This window comes from Sarcophilus harrisii, chromosome 1, assembly GCF_902635505.1.
Source record: "Sarcophilus harrisii chromosome 1, mSarHar1.11, whole genome shotgun sequence".
NCBI classification, from domain to species: domain Eukaryota; kingdom Metazoa; phylum Chordata; class Mammalia; order Dasyuromorphia; family Dasyuridae; genus Sarcophilus; species Sarcophilus harrisii.
This window is the reverse complement of record NC_045426.1, coordinates 622867332-622891207: the sequence shown is the minus strand read 5'-3', so window position 1 is coordinate 622891207 and position 23876 is coordinate 622867332. Positions and strand designations below refer to the sequence as shown.

Genomic DNA, 23876 nt, shown 5'->3' with positions numbered 1-23876 from the left:
CTATATATGTGTATGATATATATAGTGTGTATAATATATATGTGTGTGTGTGTGCATATGTATATAGATAGATTTATTTTTCTCCCTTTCAGATCTCTTTGAGAATAGCCAAAGATCCAAAGGCAATCTCTATGAGGTCCAAAGCATAGGAAGTTACCAATCTGAGAACTCCCTCCACCAAACCAAATCTCAAATACCCATCATTTCATAGATAAATCCTAGGTAGTATCTTGAGGCAAATAGCCAATATGACTTGCCCAGCTTCACCCAGCTACTGTCCATCTTTTAAGGCCAAATTCAAATGCAGTTTCTTTTAAGCAGCCTTCCAGGATACCCTCTAAATTCCCTCTAAACACCCACTCAGGAACTCCTCTTCTCCAGTAGACTTATCATACTTTTTTATTATTAAAATTATCTGGGTTAGTGTCTTATTTCTCCCCTCCCCCAAGAAATTATGAGTGCTGGGACAGTCTAATATAAACCTTATATTTACCACAACAAGGGGTATGGTTTGTAATGAATATCTTTTACTGAACATTCAAAACCTCTGGGTGAGGAACTTACATAGGGCACAAAAGTTCTTGGATTCTTTTGGTTTCCTTTCAACTTTTGTTAATAGAGGAGAGCAATATGAAGAAATCATTTCAATTCAGCACCTAAATGACCTAGGCATATCTCAGGAGGCAGTTACAGGCATAGTTACTTACACTGGGTGCTGCTGTTAGAAGGGAGTTGACCAAATTGCATGCCCTCCCCAGATGCTGGGTTCACACACCAGGTATTGTTGTCTGATTTCTGTAGCTGGCTGTATTCTCCTGTCTGAAATAAAAGCATGACAGCATCATCACCTCTAAACTGGTCCCTCGAGTAACAAGAAATCAAATCTAAAGGAGAGTTGGACTTCTAAAAATTGAAAACCATTTATTGAAGGAAAAAAAACAGTATTCATAGGTACCCTGACCACCAACATCCTGAGATGCTAGTGGGATTTGAAATGCTACTTCATTGGAGATGTGGGGAATTTGTTTTTCAAAAGAAAATCATGCAGAAATGCACCTTTCTAAATAGTTTTTTTTTTTTTTTTTTTTTTTGGCCTTTGGTGACACTAAAATGAGTAACAGCAATAAAAATTGGATAAAATGTGCTGGGATTATTTGCTTCAACTTTAAAGTTGGAGTCTTGCACCTTCATTTCCCAAGCAAAGCCGCAAATACTCAAAGTTGGAAAAGACATTAGAGATTTTCTAATCTCTCACAATTTACCAGAGGAAGAAACTGAGGCGCATAAAAAGAACATGGTTCACTTAAGGTCACATAAATCCAGGTCTACATTGCAGTTCTCCTAAATTTCCTCTTTCCAGCTCTCTCAAATGGGCTACTCATTCTCTCTCATGACATCATCTCACTCTAATGTAACACTTAATAGAAAGGTCATGTGGTGTAAAGGGATAAACCCAAGTTTATATTCAGGCTCTCAGGCCAGCAAGCTGTGGGGAGAAGTCTCTTTGCTTGTAACCCTCATTTTTTTCTATGTTAAATGACAATAATAGTTGTAGTATCCCAAAGGATTATTATGAATTAAGTGTTTTGTAAACCTGAAAGAACCACAGTGATTGGCCACTTAATACAAAATTCATGCTTTACAACAACATGTGAGATAGACAATACTTACATTGTTATCTCCATGTTATAGATGAGGAAACTGAGGCCCAGAGTAAATGGTAGACTTTGAACTTGAACCTATATCTCCTGGATTTTGGTGTAGCACTTTCCCCACTATATCACACTCCAATTTCCCCCCAAAAGTTAGAAAACTTCTAAAGGTATTGAAAAAGTCACAAGCTACATTCACTTAAATTTCTTATGTCTTACCTCTAGGCAGTATGGGGTGAATAGATCTCCTGGAGAAACACTGCCCTCAGTGCCCACTTGTTCCCAGTTGGAAAGCAACCCATTGGTCCGAGATTTCTCACATGCTGAGGCACCTATTGGAGATTTAAGGGTATCTTGATTTTAAAAGACACCTTCTTTGTCCAGTTCTAAATAAAAGAAAATCATTTTCCTTCTGATCCTGTTTTCTCAAATATAGGAATACCACTTTACTAATGACTATAATGGAGAAAGAGACTTTAGAATTGCATTGCTAGGAGTGTATGGCAAGCCAACATAAGCCAGAGTGTTCCCTTTCCCACAAAGGCTTTATTTAACAAAATTCTAATCAATAAACATTTATGAAAAACTTCCTGAAATCAAAGTCATTTAGAACTGGAAGGAACCTCAGCAACCAACTAATCCAACCTATATTTAAAAGGAATCCCTTACTAGAACATACCCTACAAGAGGCTATCCAAACTCTGCCAGAAGGCCTCCAGTAGAGAACCCACCACCACCTGAGCCATCCCTTTCCTCTTAAAAGATTTCTGGTTGTTAGACAATTCTCCCCCACTAACCAAATTTGCTGCCTCTTTGCCACTTCCATCCATTATTCTCTGTGGCCCAACAGTACAAATTCCCTGTATACTTGACTACCCTTTAAATACTTGAACACAGTCGTTGTGGAAATTTAAGGCCATGTGGAATGAAATGGGTGTAACTAAGACCATGCAAGGAGCAAGGAAGTATTAATATAACAATTGATCAATAGTAACATAATAATATTAAATAGAATTCATGTCCTCTGACTACAAATCCAGAGCTAACTCACTGTATCACAGTATTGCATGTAGTATGCACTTTAATGGGTATTTGTGGAAATTAAGTGAACTAAACTGAATTGAACTGACTGAATTGACCTGACTGATATAGCACTTAAGTTATGGTGGCTAGTAGGTCCAACTTACATTGTGGCAATCTTGTAGAGCGAGCAGCCAAAGAATCTGCAACATACTGTCCCTTCTCATCCACACACCAACAGTGTCCTAGAGAAAAATCAATGAAACCCAGGATTTAAGTACTTCCTGGTGTTATTGTTCAGGCATTTTGAATCTTGTCTGACTCTTTGCAACTCCATTTGAGATTTTCTTTCAAAGATTCTGTAGTAGTTTGCCATTTCCATCTCCAGTTCATTTTACACATGGAAAAACTGAGGCAAACAGGGTTAAGTGGCTTGCCCAGGGTCACACAGATAGTTAGTATCTGAAGCTAGATTTGAACTCAGGAAGATGAGTCTTTTTATTCCAGGCCTAGTGTTTTATCCACTGTGCCAGTGAGCTGTCTGTTGGTTTTTGTGCCATCCAATAAATAAGTTAATAAATTTCCCTTCTTGTCTTACAGATGAAATCCTGTTTGAACCTTCTTTCCCCTAACATATCAGAAAGTCATAGTTCCAGTATTTAGAAGGGTCTTTAAGATGGCATCCAGCTTAACCCCCTACCTTTTTCTCTCTGTTTTACAGATTTATAAGAGAAGCCACACTAGCCTGGGAGTCAGGAGATATGAACCCAAAATTCTAGCTCTACCAATTGCTAACTATGGGACCTTGGATAAAGCTCTTATCCATCTGAGTCTGCATCTATAAAACTGGAATAATAGTACTTATTTCAACTGCCTAACAATTATGTTATTTTGTTATAAGGCACTTCATGGCTCTTATCACATTTGATTGCCACAACACTGCACGATAAACAGGAGAAAATATTGAGTCCCACTTTACAGGTGAAAAACCTAAGGCTCCACAAAGTCTCATAGCCATTAAGTAAAAGAAATAGACCCTAAATTCTAGTCTTCTGATTTCATAGCCTATTCTCTGTCCATTATGAGATGATATATGTAAAGATTCCAGCAATCAACAAACAATGTACCAATCCCTATGCTGGGTTCTGGGGATACAAGCAGGAGTGTAACAGTGCTTGCCCTCAAGGAGCTTACACTCTCATAAAGGAGACAGCATGAGTAAATGGGTATAAGCAGGACACATCTTTGCCTGAAAGAAAGGGAAAGTTATATGAAAAAATAAGAATCAATCACTTCTTAGCTGTGTGATTCTGAGCAAGTCACTTAACCTTGTTTTGTTCAATTTCTTCACCTATAAAATGTGCTGGAAAAGAAAATAATAAACCATACTGGTATCTCTGCCAAGAAAACCCCAAAGGGGGTCACAAAGAGTGAGACATGACTGAAAATGACTTCAAATAATGCATAGATGGATAGAAAATAATCACAGAAGCATAGGCCTAAAACTAGAAGGGACAGGTGAGATATCTAATCCAAACCTTTCATTTTACAGAAAAGGAAAGTGAGGCTTATAATTTAAGTGAGTTGTCCAAGGTTATAGTAAAAGTATATGTATCATACTGAGATGTCGCTGGTTGTAGGGATTCTGTGATTGGCACAGGACTACAAAGAACTATTACCACCAGACTAAGGAGTTGGAGACAGAGAAGGAAAGGAAATTTCATAGAGAATGATAATAAATTTGGGCATAATCTGACCCATACTCTGGATATTGGGAAATCAAATTTCAAACTGAATAGAGAAAAGATAGATATGGACTCTCTGTGGACTTAACTATGTCAAGGGAATTCAATCCTGAAGGGATGGGAGACTGTCAAGAATGAAATTCTGAAGAAAGGGAAATAGTTCCAGTGAAGGTGAAAAAGAGTATTTGTCCTAGGAGACCACTATGGATATACAAAGGAATCATCAAACAACTTCAATTTTAAAAACTAATATATGGAAGAAAGAAGCAAGTCCAGATATTAGACAGCATGACACATAATTGTAAACTATTTTTACAGCATAATGAGCTGAGTTTGGCAAGGAAAATCAAAGCCAAGAAAAAGGTTGGTTTTGTTAAAGCTACAGTGATACGAAAATAAGGATCAAAGAAGAGATAGGACCTTTGCTGGTGACAGATGGGACAATGAAAACTGCCAGTGGAAAGAAAATAGAGCAATTCAATTTTTAATTTGTTTCTAATTTCTCTACAAAAAGCAAAGACTTTTACACTAGAAGTCTCAGAACAAAAATCATCAATGGAATTATTACTTTCTCAAGATAATGAAGGGGATAATATCACTGGATCCTGAAAGACCTGGTAGATGTGACTGCTAAATCCATGATTTTTGAAAATATCAGGAAAACAGGAGAGGTGCCATGAAATTTGAAAAATAAAAATATTGGCTCATAAACTTGAAGTTTTGAATGGACAGTCCATTCAAAAGATGGAAATGAATAGTGGGAAAATAGCAATACTTTTTTAAGGTAACAGTTCTACCACAGAGAAGAAAATTTCAGTAGGTCCAGTCTCTTAGGGCTAGCAACATGGCATTGTTCCTGTCTAGAGTGCTGACCTGAAAAGACATGAGGAGGAAGGACCAAGATGAATTGTTTCCTCTCCAGAGGTGAAGAGTCTCAGACCACAGTTGAGAGAACTCTGCCCAGCCCTAGTAAAACCTTTAACTGTAGCAGACATAAATGAACCTTTTCTTCCCCCAGACTGAGCCTAGTTCTTGAACCTAATTGGAAATCAAACCAAGGAAAAACTTGACTTTGTTTTCCCACTCTCACATGAGCCACACTGTTTTACTTTCTGAATGATTCATCACAAAAGTCAACTTCCCACAGGAAGACAGCACATTATGGGGAAAGTGTAATAGAAAAAGAGCTGATCTTACAGTTAGAAGAACTGAGTTCAAATTCTGACTCTATCACTAATTGCTATGACCTTGATAATGGCTTTGGATAAGTCATCTAATTTCTCTAAGTCTGAATTTCCTCATCAGAAAATAAGAGGTTCAAGTAAATGACCCCTAAAATCCTTTCTAGCTCAAAAATCTAGGCTTTTATGTTCTTTGAGTAGATAGAAGTAGATGGTATCCAGCTTATGCCATCATTCTAAAACATGCCAAGGGACAATGGAAATATGAAAGGATTTAAGGAGGAAGAGATTGGAGTAGGGTTTTAAAAGAGGTGGTCTTGATCATGAGTCTACTTATAGAAGTTTTTTTTCAGTTTTTATGTTAGTAATTTAGTAATCATTTCCTATCCTGGTTGTTCAAACTATTCTAGAATCTCAGATTAGGCTAACCCAGACCTAAACTGGGAACTTTTCTAGAGGATTTGCTGATGGAAAAATTCCATTGTTATTGTTACTCATTGTTAGATATAGATGGAGACATAGGGCAAATCATACTATATATTTCCCAGTTCTTCAAATCTGCTAAACCAAATAAAATGAAGTTTACATATATATTAAGATAAAAGCACATTTTGTAATATCAAAGAACTGGAATCAAAATAGGTGATATATAATGGAGAAATAATTAAGTAAATTTTAGTCTATGAATATAATGTAATGTTGCCATATAGTAAAAAAATAACTATGAAGAAATTTGAGAAGCATAGGAAAGGATGTGAATTGATGAAGAATGAAGTAATCAGAACCAGGAAAATTTATATATATATATATACACCATAATAATGCAAATGAAAAGAACAAAAAAATGAAATGAAAATTTTACAATTATAAAAACCAAGTTCAGTTGTGGAGAAGAGCTGACAAATTACATCTCCTATCAATGAATTAGGCATGCAACTAAAAAAACTAGTAAAAGAACAAATTAAAAATCTCTAATTAAATACCAAATTAGAAATTCTGAAGCTCAAAGCAGAAATTAATAAAATAGAAACTAAGAAAACTGTGGAACTAATAAATAAAACTAAGAGCTTTTATGAAAAAAATAGATAAATTTTTGCTTAATTTGATCAGAAAAAGGAAAGAAAAACACCAAGTCACCAGCATCAAAAATGAAAAGACTATACTTACTACCAACGACAAAGAAATTAAAACAATAATTAGGAGTTATTTTGCCCACCTGTATGGCAGCAAGTTTGACAATAACCAAGATGGATGAATATTTACAAAAATATAAATTGTCCAGGTCAACAGAAGAAGAAATAAATTACTGAAATAGTTTTAGAAAAAGAAATTTTTAGAAACTTTTAGAAATTTTAAAAAATGAAATTAAACAAGTCATTAATGAACTTTCTAAGAAAAAATCTCCAAGACCAGATGGATTCACAAGTAAATCTATCAAACATTTAAAGAATAATTAATTCCAATATAATGTAAACTATTTGGAAAAATAGGTAAAGAAGGAGTCCTGCCAAATTCCTTCTCTGACACAAATATGGCACTGATACCTAAACTAGGAAGAGACAAAACAGAAAGAAAATTAGACCAATCTTCCTAATGAATATTGATGCTAAAATTTTAAATAAAATATTAACAAAGAGATTACAGCAACATATAAGCAGGATAATACTCTATGATCAAGTGGGATTTACACCAGGAATGCAGGGCTGATTCAATATCAGGAAAACTATTACCATTATCAATCATATCAATAAAAAAACAACCGAAATCATGACAATCTCAATAGATGCAGAAAAAGCTTTTGATAAGCTACAGCACCCATTCCTATTAAAAACACTAGAGACCATAGGGATAAATAGAGCTTTCTTTAAAATAATAAGAAGTATCTATCTAAAATCCACAAAGCATTATTTGTAATAGAGAGAAGATAGATGTATTCCCAGTAAAATCAGAGGTGAAACAAGGATGCCCATTATCATCATTATTATTCAACATTGTACTAGAAATGTTGGTTTTAACAATAAGAAAAGAAAAAAGAAATTAAAGGTATTAGAATAGGCAGTGAGGAGATAAAACTATCATTCTTTGCAAATGATATGATAATATACTTAGAGAACACTAGAAAATCATCCAAAAACCTACTGGAAAAAATTAACAACTGTAGCAAAGCTGCAGTTTATAAAATAAACCCACACAAATCAACATTTCTATATATTACTGACAAAGTCCCCCAGCAAGAGATTAGAAAGAGAAATTCCATTTAAAATAACTGTAGACAAAATAAAATACTTAGGGGTCCTCCTGCCAAGACAACTGAAAGAACTATACAACAACAATTACAAATTGTTTTCTGATGATGAGCAAAACAAGCAGAACTAGGAATATATTGTACACAATAACAAGAAGAATGTGCAATGATCAACTATGAAAGACTTGGTTTTTCTCAGCAGTTCAGTAATCTAAAACAATCCCAACAGATTTTGGACAGGAAATGCCATCTACATCCAGAAAAAGAAGCAAGAAGACTGAATATAAATCAACACATTCTATGTTCACTTCCTTTTTTTCTGTTTTTCTTTTTCTCCCATGATTTTTTCCTTTGATTCTGATTTTTTCTCTCTTAACATGATTCAAACAATGTGTTAAAAAAATAATTTTTTTTAAAAAATTACATCTCTTTACTACCATTGAAAAGGTAGGAGATTATAAAGCACTCCATCTACTATCTGACTTGGCTGATGTAGTGATTATATTTGCTAAGCTGTATTTTTTCTTTTTTATTCTTTATTAAAGGGATGCATGTCTCACTGCACAGAAAAAGACAGGAGGGTATATCTAATCATAAAAGTGACATAAAAACAAATTCTATTAATATTCTAAAATAAAAACCATGAAAATTAAAAAACATTCTTGAAAGGAGTGAGATATTACAAAAATCTGGTTAGTGGTGAAATAGATGGGGGTGGGGGAGGGGGAAAGGGAGGGGGAAGTGTTAGCAAATGTTTAGCAGCTGGCTTTCTGAAAAAAAAATTCACACTTCTAAGTTTAATCTTCATTACTAACATTTTTCCAACTATCACTTTCTTAAGTCTAGACAAAAAAACAAATCAAAGCATTGGTTTGTAGCATTCGCTAATTTATGAAGTAAAAATGAAAATTGAAATTGAAATTTTCACAATCATCTTTGAGACAGTTCAAACTGACTCCAGCATACACCTGGGTAAAGAGGAGGGTATCACTCATAATTTTTTGCTTGGTAATATATACTGAGGGAAAGGAGATAAACAAAATCAGGAGAAAATGCTTGTATGCTCTTGATAAGTTTGAGTAGTATGTTCCCATTTACCAAGATCGAATGGTGAATTATAATTTTTCTGTAAAAATTTGAATGATCACTAAATAAATGTCATAGAAAGAATATGAAGATATTAAAATATATGCAAATGGCCACCTCTCCAAACACAAAGAATGGATTAGGGTAATGTGTGGGAAAACTATGAATGTGGACTCTCTTATAGCCAATAAAACTTGGCTGCTTTGTTGAGTATTTTTGCTGAATGACTTTTTTTTTTCTCTTTCTTTTAAGGGATGGCTTACTGAGTAAAAAAGAAAGAAAAGAACTCTTTAAAAATAAAAGATATATCAGTAAATGTCAACATATAAACATATAACTTATTTTATTGATTATTGATATAAAGATAACAATAGCAATAAAATAAATTGTTTTAATATCTTAAATATTAAACAAGATAAATAAAAGAAAATTATGGGCATTTGTATTCTTCCAAAAGCATTAAAACAGTTTTTCTTTTTTTTCCTGTCTGTTGCCTCACCACTGGCTGACAACCTTGCTCTAATCTCGACTCCAAAACGGGGAAGGTAGAAACTATCTCTCTTTGTTCTTATCTTCTCCAGAAATGTGTCTGGTACAGGAAATTTATCTTTGTATGTTGAGACAGGAGTGTTATAGTTTCTTCTTATTTCTATGTATGTATGTATATAACAATAGCTAAAATTTACATAATAGTTAAAAGATTTTTCAAAGCTTTTTACAAGTATTTCATTTGATATTCCAAATAACCTTGAAAGTGGGTATTATAATCCCTATTTTATGAGGGAAGAAATTGAAGCTAAGTGACTTATCTGAGGTCACACAACCAATAAGTATCTGAGGTTGGAGTTGAACTTCAGATATACCACCTAGATAAAACTCTAGTGTTATCTAGTTATCTAGTTATCTAGTCTAGTCTAGAACTGAATGAGACATTGGAATTCTGTTTTACAGTAGAGAAAATAGAAATCTGAAGAAGGGGATTGTTATACCAAATGCCACCCAAAATTTTTCTCATGTCTTTTTTCCCCTAATACCAGCTGGAAGAACCATTTCCCCCTCAGTAACTCTCCTAGTTGACTTCCCATTTAGAAGCAGCACAGAACTTCTAATGCATTAGGACTGATACCAAATGCTACTATACTCTACCCCCTTTGGGATGGCTCCAAACATGCAAATAACATATTTTCTATAGCACCTATGACTCGGGGTACTAACATGATAATAACAGAATTATCATCCCAAACAACAGATGCCTTACCGGTACTTTCAGAGCACTGGATAGGTTCCCAGTTACCAAACCCATCACACTGTGGTACATATGGATGATAACCCAGAAGGTTAGCTTCATTCACAGGGTTTCCCAGAGCAGAGTAGCTTCTTTGATAGAAGGACAAAGCTGGAAAATTTGAAAAAAAAAATTGGAAAAGAAAAAGCAATATGAAAGTTCATGGCTATCATTAATTAAGAATTCTTTTACCTTGATTAAATTTATTTGGGAGGGATTGTAACATAACAGTGTAATTCCCTAAGAGGAGGCAGCTAATACTCCCAGAGAATCTTACATATATTCTCATGCAATTTACAGAAAAGATGGATGCTCGGAAGAGGCTACCATGAAGCAATAGAATCCTGTAGCTAATTACAAAGTGATATTCAGAGGAAGCACTTGGTTACAAGGAAAAAGTGTGACCCCTTGAATGTTGGGGTTCTGATGTGAAAGTCCTGGTGACCTTGGGCTAGTTACAGAGCTGTGAGAATCTACTCTAGATAGATTGACCCTGTTGGGTTATTATTATGACTAAGCTTGATTCCAAAGAAAAGAGTCTAAAAAATTTACCTCCCTTCCTTGTTTGAAGAGGTAGGTATTTATGGATACAAAATATTGCATATACTATTAAACTTGATTGGAATGTCAGTTAGTTTTCATGAAGTACTTCCACAAGCATACATATTTATTTCTCTTTTTTAATTCTTTTGTTTTAAGAGATGGTTCTGAGAAGGGAAGATAATGATGTATCTGGAAATGAAAAGAATATAAAAAAGGCATCCAAAAAGTTTTTTTAAAAAATGTTTGTTCTATCATTTGAGAGATGAAATGCCTTAGTGGAAAGAACAGTGGACTGAAAACCATGATTCCTGTGTTCTAGGTATAACTCTGATGCTATATCACCTTAATCAGGTGACTTTCTTTCTCTGTGCTTCAGTCTTTTCATCTCTAAAATAAGATAATTGGTTTGAAAGGCACCAAAGTCCCTCCTCACTGTTTCAGGTTGGGGATGGATGAAATGTTTTTGACTTTATATAATTTTATATAGTAAAAATATTTTTGGTATACTTTAAGGACTAGTGTTATATATTTTTTCAGGCCACTTTCTCATACATTACTGAGTTCAATCCTTACAAAAGTAAGGTAGATTCAAGATAGATTGTGCAAAGATGGAAGGTTCTCATCTTACCTATCTCACCATTCTTTCTTATGCTCTTCTGCAGTATTATTCTTTCCAAATCTATCTTGTATTTTTTTTGTCTTTATCCTGTATACATTTCTAGAACAGAATGTAAACTCCTTCAGATCAAGGGCTTTGTTTCCCCAGTTCCTAACACACAGTAGATGCTTAACAAGTGGTTTCTTGCTGATTGATCCTTATGATACTTTGCTATTTATGAAATGCTTTCCTGAAAACTACCCTATTCAGTAAATATTTATTTCTTAATATTTTCATTTTACAGATTGAAAAACTGAAGATCAAAGAATTTAAATTACTTGCCCATGACTGTATGGCTAATAAAGTATTGGATCCCTTGCTCTAAATTCCACTATGTGAAAAGAAGCCAAAAGTGGGCAAGTCCTCCCAGGAAGCAGGAACTGCAAGTCCACCCCAGCCTTGAGGAAGGCAGATTAGAAAAAAACAACTTGCCCCACTGCTGCTGGTTTAAGAGTACTGAATAGGGCATAAGAAAGATTCCAAGACATACTAGACTGTGCCGCTAATTGAAGGGCATAGTCACTCCCACGGTAAAGGCTTTTTGAGAACATCTCCCCTGATGGGAAGGAGAGAGGACGGGAGAGCTCTTCATCACTCAGCAGGATTCCCTTAGCCATCAGAAAACTCTCTCCTAAGGCAAATTGAGAGCTGTTGGAAGCCCTGATGATTTCTTCTGTTTCTTCAATGAAATGAACAACTTGAAGTCTTGCCTCTTCACATGCACCAGGACCTGGAAGAATCCCACCACAAAAGTAAACTTAGTATTAAATATCTGATAATTCTTCCCAATGATTTAAAAAGTTATCACATGGTATTATGCTGCTGATATTAATATAATAAATTCAAATACACAGTGGATGGAGAGCAGACCTCAGAAAGAGAAAGACCTGGATTAAAATTCTGCCTCTAATAAATCTAAATTCTCTAAGCTTGGATAAATTAATTCACCTCTGAGTGCCACAGACACCTCTAGAAAAGTTGCTGACCTCCATTGACAGGAGAGGTTTCCTTATCAGGAATTCCTAACATCAATGAAATTACAGATTTGGCATATATAATATTATTATATGCTTTATATATATATATATATATATATGTCATATTTCTCACATATGTGTTCATATATGTATATTATTTATACATATATTATTATATAATAAAAAAGATTGTCTATAATAATGTAAGTATATAAAATATTTATTAAAATAACAATAATAAAAGGATTGTAATTTGTCCCTTGACCATTTCTTGTGAATTCCATTGAAAAGAGAATAACCTTCACATAACAATAACTCATATTTATATAGAGCTTCAAGGTTTGCAAAGCAATTCAGAGTATCTCATTTGATCTCAGTGGTCATTCTATTATACCACATTGCCTCTGTCTCATCTAGACATGAAATCTCATCCCAAATTCTGGGTGATGCATTTTAAGAAAAACATTAAGCAGGGAATTTGAGGCATCATGATAGAATAGAGACAGAAAACTCAGGAGATTGGCATTTTAATTCTATATCTAACACTTACAAATTGATTAGTAACTTGACAAGTTGTTGAATGTGCCTGAACTTCAGTTTCTCTACTTGTAAAATGGAGGTAATAACATTTCTCGTATTTACCCCAGATAACTGACATAATGTATTTGAAGTATTTTACCAACTCTAAGACTGTCAAGTGTAATGGGCTGAGGTTTGAGCTGATGCACTGAGGTCCCAAGTACATGAGGCTAGATAGTAATTGGGCTATACTCTATTAATATACATGATTGGATTAAGAATGGTCCCTGCCCACTCTCCTTGCAAGTCCTGATGTGTTGTATAGGAAATGACGATTTTGGTGGGTGGAGGCAGAGAGGGAAGAAGACAAGCTGGGAGAGATTGGGCTGAGTTCGAGACTCCAAGCTGCTGGTTGTGTGGCTGCTGGTCAAGCTAGCTTCTTGACTCAGCTGCACACATTGCTATCGCCAATTCTCTTCCACCTCCGATCCTTCTTCACTGAGAATAAAGACTGACGATTTTCCCCTAACCTGAATTCCTGTCTCGTGCTGATCTTAAAATATACGATCTTAACATTTGGAAACTATGGGAACTCTTCAGCCTGGACTTCCATCTCCTACTCAGTTGCCTAGAGAATGGCCTCTTTGGGTCATAGATATTAAGGATTGTTTCTATTCTATCCCTCTGGATAAGGAGGATATGAAAAGATTTGCTTTTCAGTGCCCAGCGTTAACTTAGCTGAGCCTTATAAAAGATATGAATGGACAGTTTTACCACAGGGAATGAAAAACAGCCCTACTATGTGTCAAATGTATGTTGCTGCTGCTCTTGCTCTAGTAAGAAAAGCATTCCCAAAAGTTATGCTATTACATTACATGGATGACATTTTGGGATGTGCACCTGAGGAACAAATGTTAGAGGCATGTCTACAAAAGACCATAGAAACACTAAGGAATTACAAATTATACATAGCACCAGAAAAAATTCAAAGACATGCTCCTTTTCAATATTTAGGATATGAAGTATACCCTAAGGTGCTTACAGTTCAAAAACTCTCCTTAAGAACAGAAAAGCTAAACACATTGAATGATTTTCAGAAATTGATAGGAGATATCAATGGATGCGACCAGTGTTAGCTTGACTACCTATCAGTTACAACCGTTATATGACATTTTAAGGGAGACAGTGCTTTAAATTCACCACCACAGCTTACAAAAGAAGCTCAAGAGGCTTTGAGAGAAGTTGAACTGGCTTTATCCAATGTGGTTGAAAGAGTCACTCAAAACCCTTGAGATATCCGTTTTTGCCACACAAGAGGCACCCACAGCAGTCCTTCATCAAGGACACAGTGTGATAGAGTGGGTGAACCTCCCAGCACAACCAGATCAAAGCCTTACACCCTACCCAGTGCTTGTGGCTAGAATTTTATTAAAGGCCACTAAGCGAGCAGTACAATTATCTGGGACAAGACCTGATAAGATATACACCTTTTATACCAATACACAAATTAATGTGTGTTGTGAGACCATCCAGAGTGGCAAATTTTATTAGCCATGGCTCCAAATTTTTACATGGGTCTCCATTAAAGATAACTAGACTATTACATAATTGGCGATGGACTCTTGAAGAAAAAGTTTCTAAAGTTCCTCTTCAAGGACCAACAATCTTCACGGATGCATCCAAACATAATATTTGTGCTGTGTACTCTCATGATCTAACTATAAAGAGAGTAGTCAGAACTCCTTTTCAGTCCACTCAGCAGAATGAATTATACGCGATCATTCTAGCTCTTACTTATTATCCAGGAGACATAAATATAAATATCTGATTCGGCCTATTCAGTAGGTGTGGTACAAAGAATTGCCACAGCCCAAATAAAATTTGCAGCCTCTAATATATATCAGCTCTTTAAGAAACTTCAAGAGCAAGTGAGAAAGCATCCAGGTAAGATCTATATATTACATGTCCATTCTCATAGTGGACTTCCAGGTCCCATATTTGATGGCAATTCAAAGGCAGATAGCCTTCTAACTATGTTGCTCAATACCCCTTTGTTCCAAGAAGCTCAGGCATCTCATTCTAAATATCATCAGGCTGCTCGAGCTTTACGTTTACAATTTGGAATAACAAAAGAGGAAGCTAGGAGCATAGTAAAAGCCTGTACGACTTGCCTTCCTTTCCACGCTCCTACACTGCCTCCAGGGAAGAACCCTCGTGGTTTGAGACCCAATGAAATCTGGCAAATGGATGTGACCCATTATAAATCTTTTGGTCGTCTGTCTTTCATCCATGTTGTGGTAGACACCTTTTCAGGATTCACTTTTGCAATGCCAGCAGCAAAAGAGACAGCCCGAGTGGTCACTGAATTCCTCATACAAGCATTTGCCATTATGGGTGTGCCACAAGCAATAAAACAGACAATGGTCCTGCTTATACTTGAAACATTTTGCACACTTTTGTGCACAGTATAGATTTTACACACCACAGGCATACCTTTTAATCCTCAAGGACAGGCAATAGTGGAGAGGAGAAACAGAGATATTAAGACACTACTCCAAAACAAAAGAAAGGGGAGCCACAGGTAACCCTAGAGAACTTCTAAATCTAGCTCTTTATACTATTAACTTCTTGATTTTGACAAAGATGCACTGGCTCGCTGACAGGTTTTATAACCCACGGAAGGTCAGTGTTCAGTCAGCAGCTCCACTATCTTTAGATAATCGCAGGTGATGTGGAGAGCCCAGAAAGTGGTGAATGGAAAGGACCAGATAGGCTAACTGCTTTGGGAGAGGGTTTGCTTGTATCTCTACAGGTGGAGAAGGAATCAGATGGGTGCCAACGAGCCATATTCGCCTTGTCCATCGCAGAGAGACGGAGCAGACCTTTGAAACAAAGGAGAAGACCAAGAAATATCGGGTGGTGCTGTTGCTGATTGTGCTCACCATTGAAAGAGCGTGGCAGTTATGGCGTTTGACTCATGGACATCAAAGATTGTCGGACTTCAAAACCCTCAGGAATCATTGGATTCTCTGAGCCATAGGACTCAAAAACCCTCAGGAATCATTGGATTCTCTGAGCCATAGGACTTGAAAACTCTCAGGAATCATTGGATTCTCTGAGACATAGGACTTGAAAACCCTCAGGAATCATTGGATTCTCTGAGCCATAGGACTTGAAAACTCTCAGGAATCATTGGATTCTCTGAGACATAGGACTTGAAAACCCTCAGGAATCATTGGATTCTCTGAGACATAGGACTTGAAAACTCTCAGGAATCATTGGATTCTCTGAGAAATGATAAGACTGTTACAACACTTCAAAATCTGCTGGAATCATTGGATTCCCTAACACATAAAAAGACTTTTCAGGACTTCAAAAACTCAGGAGGATCATTGGATTCCCTGACATGTGAAACAATGGACAATAGATTGGTTTTGGACTATCTGTTGGCTGCTGAAGAAGGTGTATGTGTGACTGTTGTTTACATACCCACCTTCTAGGACTTCTGGTGATCTTTTCCAACACCATGTTGATTTATATTGTTTGCTATTCTGCTACTTGTGTGTACAATTCATGTTTGTTACACCACATCGAGCCTGCACTGACTGAGGGGAGGGTCATCCCTAATAGCCTCTGCGTTATTGCTATGTGCTTGTGTAATACCTCCCATGCTGATGGGTTTGTGCATAATAAGACCCTTCAGCCCAGAAACCCGCTAGCAACCTCCATTTCCCTTTGGTGCTTTTCATCTCCCTTCCTGAGATGTCAGGGAGGGCGTGATCATCTCCTTTTTAGTGCTTTCACCGCCTTTCCTGAGAAGTCAGGGAGGCTGTGATCACCTCCTTTTCGGTGCTTTCACCTCCTTCCCTGAGAAGTTAGGGAGGCTGTGATCACCTCCCCTTGGGGGCTCTGACCTCCCTGAGGAGTCAGGGATGGCATGACCACCGGTGTTCTAAAATAAAAGAAAGCGGGAAATGTAATGGGCTGAGGTTTGAGCTGATGCACTGAGGTCCCAAGTACATGAGGCTAGATAGTAATTGGGCTATACTCTATTAATATACATGATTGGATAAAGAATGGTCCCTGCCCACTCTCCGTGCAAGTCCTGATGTGTTGTATAGGAAATGACGATTTTGGTGGGTGGAGGCAGAGAGAGAGACAGGAAGAGAAGCGGGGAGAGATTGGCCTGGGTTCGAGACTCCGAGCTGCTGGTTGTGTGGCTGCTGGTCGAGCTAGCTTCTTGACTCAGCTGCACACATTGCTATCGCCGATTCTCTTCCACCTCCGATCCTTCTTCACTGAGAATAAAGACTGACGATTTTCCCCTAACCTGAATTCCTGTCTCGTGCTGATCTTAAAATATACGATCTTAACAGTCAAGTATTTGACTTCTATTAAAAAAAAAAAAAAAAAGAGTGACAGCCTTGAATTCAAATCCCACTTCAGATATTCAATACTTAGTAGCTGTGTGATCCTGGGCAAGTAATTTAGCCCCAGTTGACTCTACAGAAAGAAAGAACCAAACATAGCAGGATATCTATTATGGTAATAGATATATTCCAAGTTAAATGCATAATTAGCAGGATATTGCCATGCTAAATGCATAATGGATTCATTACTCAGTCAGATTCTCTTTGGGATCAGAAAGCTGTCCCCCACAGCAAATTATCTCATTTGGTTGAAACGACAACTCTCTGAAAGTAATATGGAGGTATTGTTGGTTCCATTTTACAGATGGGAAACTGAGGCTCTGAAACCCTAAGTGGATTGCCCTATTTTATTTATCTAGTTATAGTTTATTATCTAGTTACTTACATGCAGGGACTCTGTTGGGTTCAACTTGTGTTCCTTTCAGTTCTTGCCCACTCTCATCCACACACCAACAACTTCTAAGCTCAAAATGATCCAAGGGGAAGCTGAAATCAGTATAGCTCCCAGGATAATGACTAAGCTGTCCAGTCAGGAGTTGCCAAAATAAGAATGGGTCAAAAAGGATATCATCTTCAGTCATCGTCGCATTGCCTTCCAACATTTCAATTGGCACATTTTGGAAAGAAGAGTAGCCAGTGAGCAGTGGGAAGACATTTTGTTGGCCAGCCTCATATAGTTTTTCAATGTAGGAACTAAAGGTCTCAGATGTTTCTCGATAGCTCACTATTTGTTGGATCAACTCAGCAGGAGGAAGATCTTTACCGCCATTGTTCTGGGTGATCCACCGCTGATACCACTTGAAGACTTGCTCAGGGGGCCCATTGCATTGTACTCTTTTCCACTGACCTTTGGAATTACACTGGGGGATATAAATGTCAGAGAGCTGGGGAAACTGGCTGGGCTTACTCAGGAAGTCCTGCACTGTCTGTAAAAATATTTTCTCAGCAGCCAACTGACAAGTAGTTGGACCTAGAGAAAAGAAAGAGCAACCAAGTCAGTTCAAGAAACTCTAAATGTGGAAGACCAGAGAAGTCACTGAATTACTGAAGGCAAAAAACACTAAGTGTGAAACTAGGTCACTTTTGTAACTCACCAGTCATTATTAGATTATACTGATAATAAAGACATCTATAAAAAATGCTAGTGACATTAATTTATTTTATTATAATTTTTATTAATAGGATTTATATAGCATTTAAGGTTTGCAAAGTACTTTGAAAATTAATTGCCTCATTTTATATTTGTAAAAATCCTTGAAAATTAGTGCTTATTATTATCTCTACTTTTAGAGATGCTGAATCCAAGGCAAATAGACATTAACTGATTTTCCCATAGTCACATAACTGGCAAGTATCTGAAGCTTCTTTTGAATTCAGTTCTTCCTAACTCCCAGTCAAGCACTCTATTTACTGAACTACTAGTCTTTGGATATCATATATTTTTGGTTTTATAACATGTGAACATTTTAGGTTTACAAAGTGTTTTCCTTGCAACAGCCCTATGAGGTAAGTAGTCTAAGTACTATTTTATTCATTTCATTTATTCATTCCAAGCTTTGAATTCTAGTGTTGCTATTTACTAATTTAGTGACACTATAAAAAACATTTTCTTTTTCTGAATGGAGAATTGCAATAGCAATTATAGCTCTAAAGTTGATGATCCCTTAAGAAGGAATATATATATATATATATATATATATATATATATATATATATATATATGATATAGTTTATAAAGACTGAAGACTTACATTGCTTGGGCTCTCCTTTCACTGTTTCAGTTCTAGGGATGACTTGACCTTTAGAATCAACGCAGTAACACCCCGAATCAGAACATTGAACTGGCAGGAAACTTCCATCACTTGAACAGGAGGGCACAGCAAGACTTGACCCTGCAGGTAAGCTTTTCAACAAAACTTGTGCTTGCTCCCTTTGCATCTCACACTCAGTGGGACACCTGGGGCTTTGACCTTGAATCCTTGAAGCTGGGAGCTCCCTGCCCTGAGGGTCCACACACCAACACTCTCCAGCAAAGCACTGAACTTGGTCATAACTCCCCACTTCAGTACATGTGGGAACAAACAGCTCTCCAGATGGCTGTTCACAAGCCTGGGAATCAAGGGCCATTTTCACTACATCACCTAGACTTCTAGCTATGTTCTCTGGGACTGAAATCACATTCTTCAAGAAGAGAAGAAATTCTGGTAGCTCCAGAACTGAGGCAAGAAATTTTAGTCTGTTTTGGTTTTCCTGTAAATTAATCTTCTGGCCAAAGCTGCCCACAATTGGTTGATTTAAATTCAATCTTTCCTTTGAATCTACAGGTATCTCCTCATCATGGATAGAATCTTGGCCAGTTGATAGCTGTTTGGTCAGTTCAATTAAATCTTCTTTGTTCTCGATTCCTTCTAGGCCAATTTGCTGAAAAAATTGGACAAAGTTAAATGTACTCTTGGCACCAATGGCCCCAGAGAAGTTAAATTGGCTTATGTTCTCCAAGAATTTCCCTCCAAAAAGGTTCTGCTGGAGTCGCTTCGGGTCTGTGGTAAACTGGAGAGCAACTGCTGCTAAATCCTTAGAGGGAAATATTGCTTCAATGGCTTCACTGAGGACAGTTTCCAAGGTAAAGAACTGTTTAGCATCTCTCCTTTCAGTGAGAGGGAGCAACAGCCCAGAGTCCACAAACAGCTCTTTGAAAGAAGGTGGGCAGAACTTGGCAAACCTAGCAACTTTCTGAGGTTCTTGTCTTTCTTCTGGGACAAAGAATAAACTGTGTTGGCTGAAATGTCCACCAGGCCCAAAGAAGAGCTTGGACAAAGCCTGCTGCCTCTCTGAGACACAGGATTGTTCTGCACCTGGACCAGGACAAAACAAAGGTGGAGAAAACAAATGTTAGGATGGCCAACACCACATTCACCCCTGAGAAATTCTTCCTTGAGAATCTCAGCTTTTTCTTAGGAAGATGCAATGTGAACAATCAGAGTTATTAAAAGGGGCATTCCTCCATTTAACACTAGGACTGTTTCCAAATCTATGATCCTATGATCTCATGCTTTCCAACATTAAAGATTACATGACCATTATATTGGGTCTTAGTTGATGACAAAGCAGACACTTTGCTTTGTTCCAAAGTGAGGTCTCATGAACACTGCCCATTGGCTAGGAGACCAAGTCCAAATCCATACAACATTTCCAACAAATTCCATACTTCTTGCCCTATGAAGAATTTTCTTTTCATATTAATCTCTTCCTTATTACTTGAATCACTGAGAGTTTTTGAAGAGTCAAGAAATTGAGATGATTTGAATAAATTTAAATTTAAGACACAAAATTTCATTTCTCTTTACTGAATTTTTAACTTCCTAAGGATTGATTATGGGGAGCTAGATGGTTCAGTGGATAGAGCACCAGCCCTGAAGTCAGAAGGACCTGAGTTCAAATTTGGTCTCAGACACTTAACATTTCCTAGCTATGTGATCCTGGACAAGTCACTTAACCCAATTGCCTCAGCAATAAACAAATGAATGAATGATAAATGAATGAATAAATATTGATTGATACCTAGTATGTATTCAAACTAGAATTCAAATATAAGTCTTTTCCCTGACTCCAAAGTCAGCTCTGTAACCACTGTTTTAGTCTGTGATCACATAGACTTAGACTTTCACTGGCTTTTCTTCCCTCTCTTTAAAAGTGGTGATTTCCTTGGAATCTTCTTGGCTTTTTTCCATACATGGTTTTCACTTCCACTTCTCTGCAGATGAGTCCCAAATTTATTTCTCTCTCCTCTATGCTAAGATTCAGTAGCATTTTCTACTCCTTAAAGACACTGTGACCTAGAGGTCCCACTAACACCCATAACTCAGTGTATCCCAAATTGAACTTTTTATCAGCTTCTTCTTTTATACTTTGGTCCTACTTTGAACATCCTTCAATTTGTTATGTTTAAAAATTTGATGTTTTCTCACCAGTGCCACTTTTGATATCTGATTATGAATTCTACCTCCAAAATATCTCTCGAATCTTTCCTTTTCTTTTCATTCCCTTTGTTAACATGCTATTTCTCTATACCTCCTGCCTTCCTTACTCCTAATCATCCTTCCTGACACTACTAAACTAATGTTTCTTCCAAACTAATAAGGCCTTTTACTCTCCTAACCAAAACCTATCAATAGCTCCCTTCATGTTGCCTCCTAAATAAAGTTCACGCTCAGCCACTTGAACTCTCTGGCTTATCCCCCACACGTGCTTCTCCAGCCAAATTTGATTCCTTATTTCTTTATACTCCATACTTACTGACCTCTTTGTCTATAATCAAGCTGATCTTTCTCTTGGAAATACCTTCACTCTTGCTGCTTCCTCTAGAGTATTCCTACCCCTACCCATCCTTTCAAACAGAACTCAAATGCTACCTACTCCAAAAAGACTTTTTTGATCACTGTTGATAGCGGGCTTTTTCCCATTAAGTCACACTTGCTTTTTACACCTTCTTGGAACTCCTTTGCCAACATTTATGTATGAGTCCCATCCCCATACTAGTCCTTAAACTTCATGAAAGAATATATTGTATTTTAGCCTTTTTTGGTTCCCCATAAAGTGAATGTTTTCCCTCTGTTGATTACAATTTATTTATCTGTATCTCGTTTGTTGTCTTCATCTTTTCTGTCCATAAACTTTGAGCTCCTTGAGAGAAGATATTGATATTTGTTTATTGATTGGTTTGGGGTTTTGCCTTTCTTTTGTATCTATAGCACTTAGCACAGTGTGTGATACACAATAAGTACATAATAAAATGGGGAAAGAGGAGGAAGGGATAAACATTTGCATAGCATCTATTATACTCTAGGTCACAGGAGTCCTCAAACTTTTTAAATAGGGGACCAGTTCACTGTCCCTTAGACTGTTGGAGGGCAGGACTATAGTAAAAACAAAAACTTTGTTTTGGGGGGGCCTTTAAATAAAGAAACTTCATAGCCTTGGGTGAGGGGGATAAATGTCCTCAGCTGCTGCATCTGGCCAGCGGGCCATAGTTTGAGGACCCCTGCATCTAGGAGATAGCTAATTGGTATAGTGAGTAGAGCATTGGGACTGGAATCAGGAGGACCAGAGTTCAAATTTAGCCTCAAACATTTACCAGCTGTGTAATCCTGAACAAGTCACTTAAACTTGTTTGCCTCAGATTTCTCATCTGTACAATGAGCTTCAGCATTCCAGTATTCTTGTCAAGAAAATCCCAAATGGGGTCATGAAGAGTCAGACATGACTGAAAAATGATTTTAAAATCCCCACATTATCAACCATGTTCCAGGCACTACATTCATAGCACTTTTTACCCTGACTCCAAGCCCAGTGTTCTATCCACTGCATCAGCAGCTGCCAAATATTAACTCAAACCTAACCGACTAATTGATTACTCAAGTTTTATTCCTTCCTCAGCCTATAATTGAAATCTACATATAGCAGGTACATAATACATATTTGCTGAATTGAATTCTCAGAACTCCTTCTGCAATTCAATCTAACACATTTTAAAGTGTCTATTATGTGAATCATGCTGAGTATTGATAGGAGCCATTTGGAATTTGCTCTTTAAAAACTTACAAATGAGTGTGGAGGAAAGAAACATTTGCAAAAAAAAGTATCTATGTTAGAAGTGGTAGTGAGAGTAGTGCAGAGGAGAGGTGTCAAAAAGGCATTCTGACTCTAATAAATCATTTAGCTTGGAGTTATAGATCAGCATGCATTGGTGTACAACTGTCAAGTTTACAGCTGGAGAGGACCTTACAATCTTATCTAATCTTTAATTTTACACATGATGAAACCAAGGGTAAAGAAGAGTAATTAAATAACTCAAGATGAAGAGTAAATATTTTCACGAAATTTGATTTAGGACCCTCTAATTCTGAATCGAGTCCTTTTTCCTTTGTACGAATTTGTGTCCATTGTTAGTTTTGTTTTTCCCCAATGTATTCTAGTTGCTTAAGGGTCAAATGCTAAGGATAAAACATTGACTCAGGAATCAGGAAAACCTGAGTTCTAATTCAAAGCACTTATTTATTAATCAGTAAACATGTATTAAGCACTTAATGTATACCAAGCACTGTAATAAATGTTGAGAATACAAAAAGAGGCAGAAGAAGAGGACTATTTTTCCCCAATGTATTTTAGGTGTTCAAGGATCAAACTCATGTAGGAGATGCTAAGGATAAAGCATTGGGCCAGGGGTCAGGAAAACCTGAGTTGAAATTCAAAACACTTATTAATAAACAGTTATTAAGTACTCAATATGTCCAAAACTGAACACATTATCTCTCCCCCTAACTACTCTTTTCTCCTGTCCTGCCCCTACCTTCCCTATGACTGTAGAAGACACCATCACCCTTCTAGTTTCTCAGGTTTATAACCAACGACTCACTTACACTCCTGACTATGTCTTACCCTCCATATCCAAGCAGTTGCCAAGGCTTGTCAGTTTGATCTTTTCAATTTTGCCTTCTATATGAGCCCCTCTCTGTTCTGATTTTGCCCCCATTGT

The 23876-nt window shown here is 36.9% G+C and overlaps 1 protein-coding gene across 1 annotated transcript in view; it reads right to left on the bottom strand.

Moving 5' to 3' along the window:
• The window catches only part of TG (thyroglobulin), a 352924-nt gene that overhangs the window by 308943 nt on the left and 20105 nt on the right, over window positions 1-23876 (bottom strand). The window contains exons 9-15 of the mRNA XM_031947228.1: window positions 19093-20196; window positions 17727-18311; window positions 11906-12145; window positions 10188-10325; window positions 2840-2917; window positions 1872-1984; window positions 708-819 (exon numbers count right to left, since the gene is read on the bottom strand). Of these exons, the coding sequence (XP_031803088.1) occupies window positions 708-819; window positions 1872-1984; window positions 2840-2917; window positions 10188-10325; window positions 11906-12145; window positions 17727-18311; window positions 19093-20196 (2370 nt within the window). The remainder of the gene's footprint in view (window positions 1-707; window positions 820-1871; window positions 1985-2839; window positions 2918-10187; window positions 10326-11905; window positions 12146-17726; window positions 18312-19092; window positions 20197-23876) is intronic.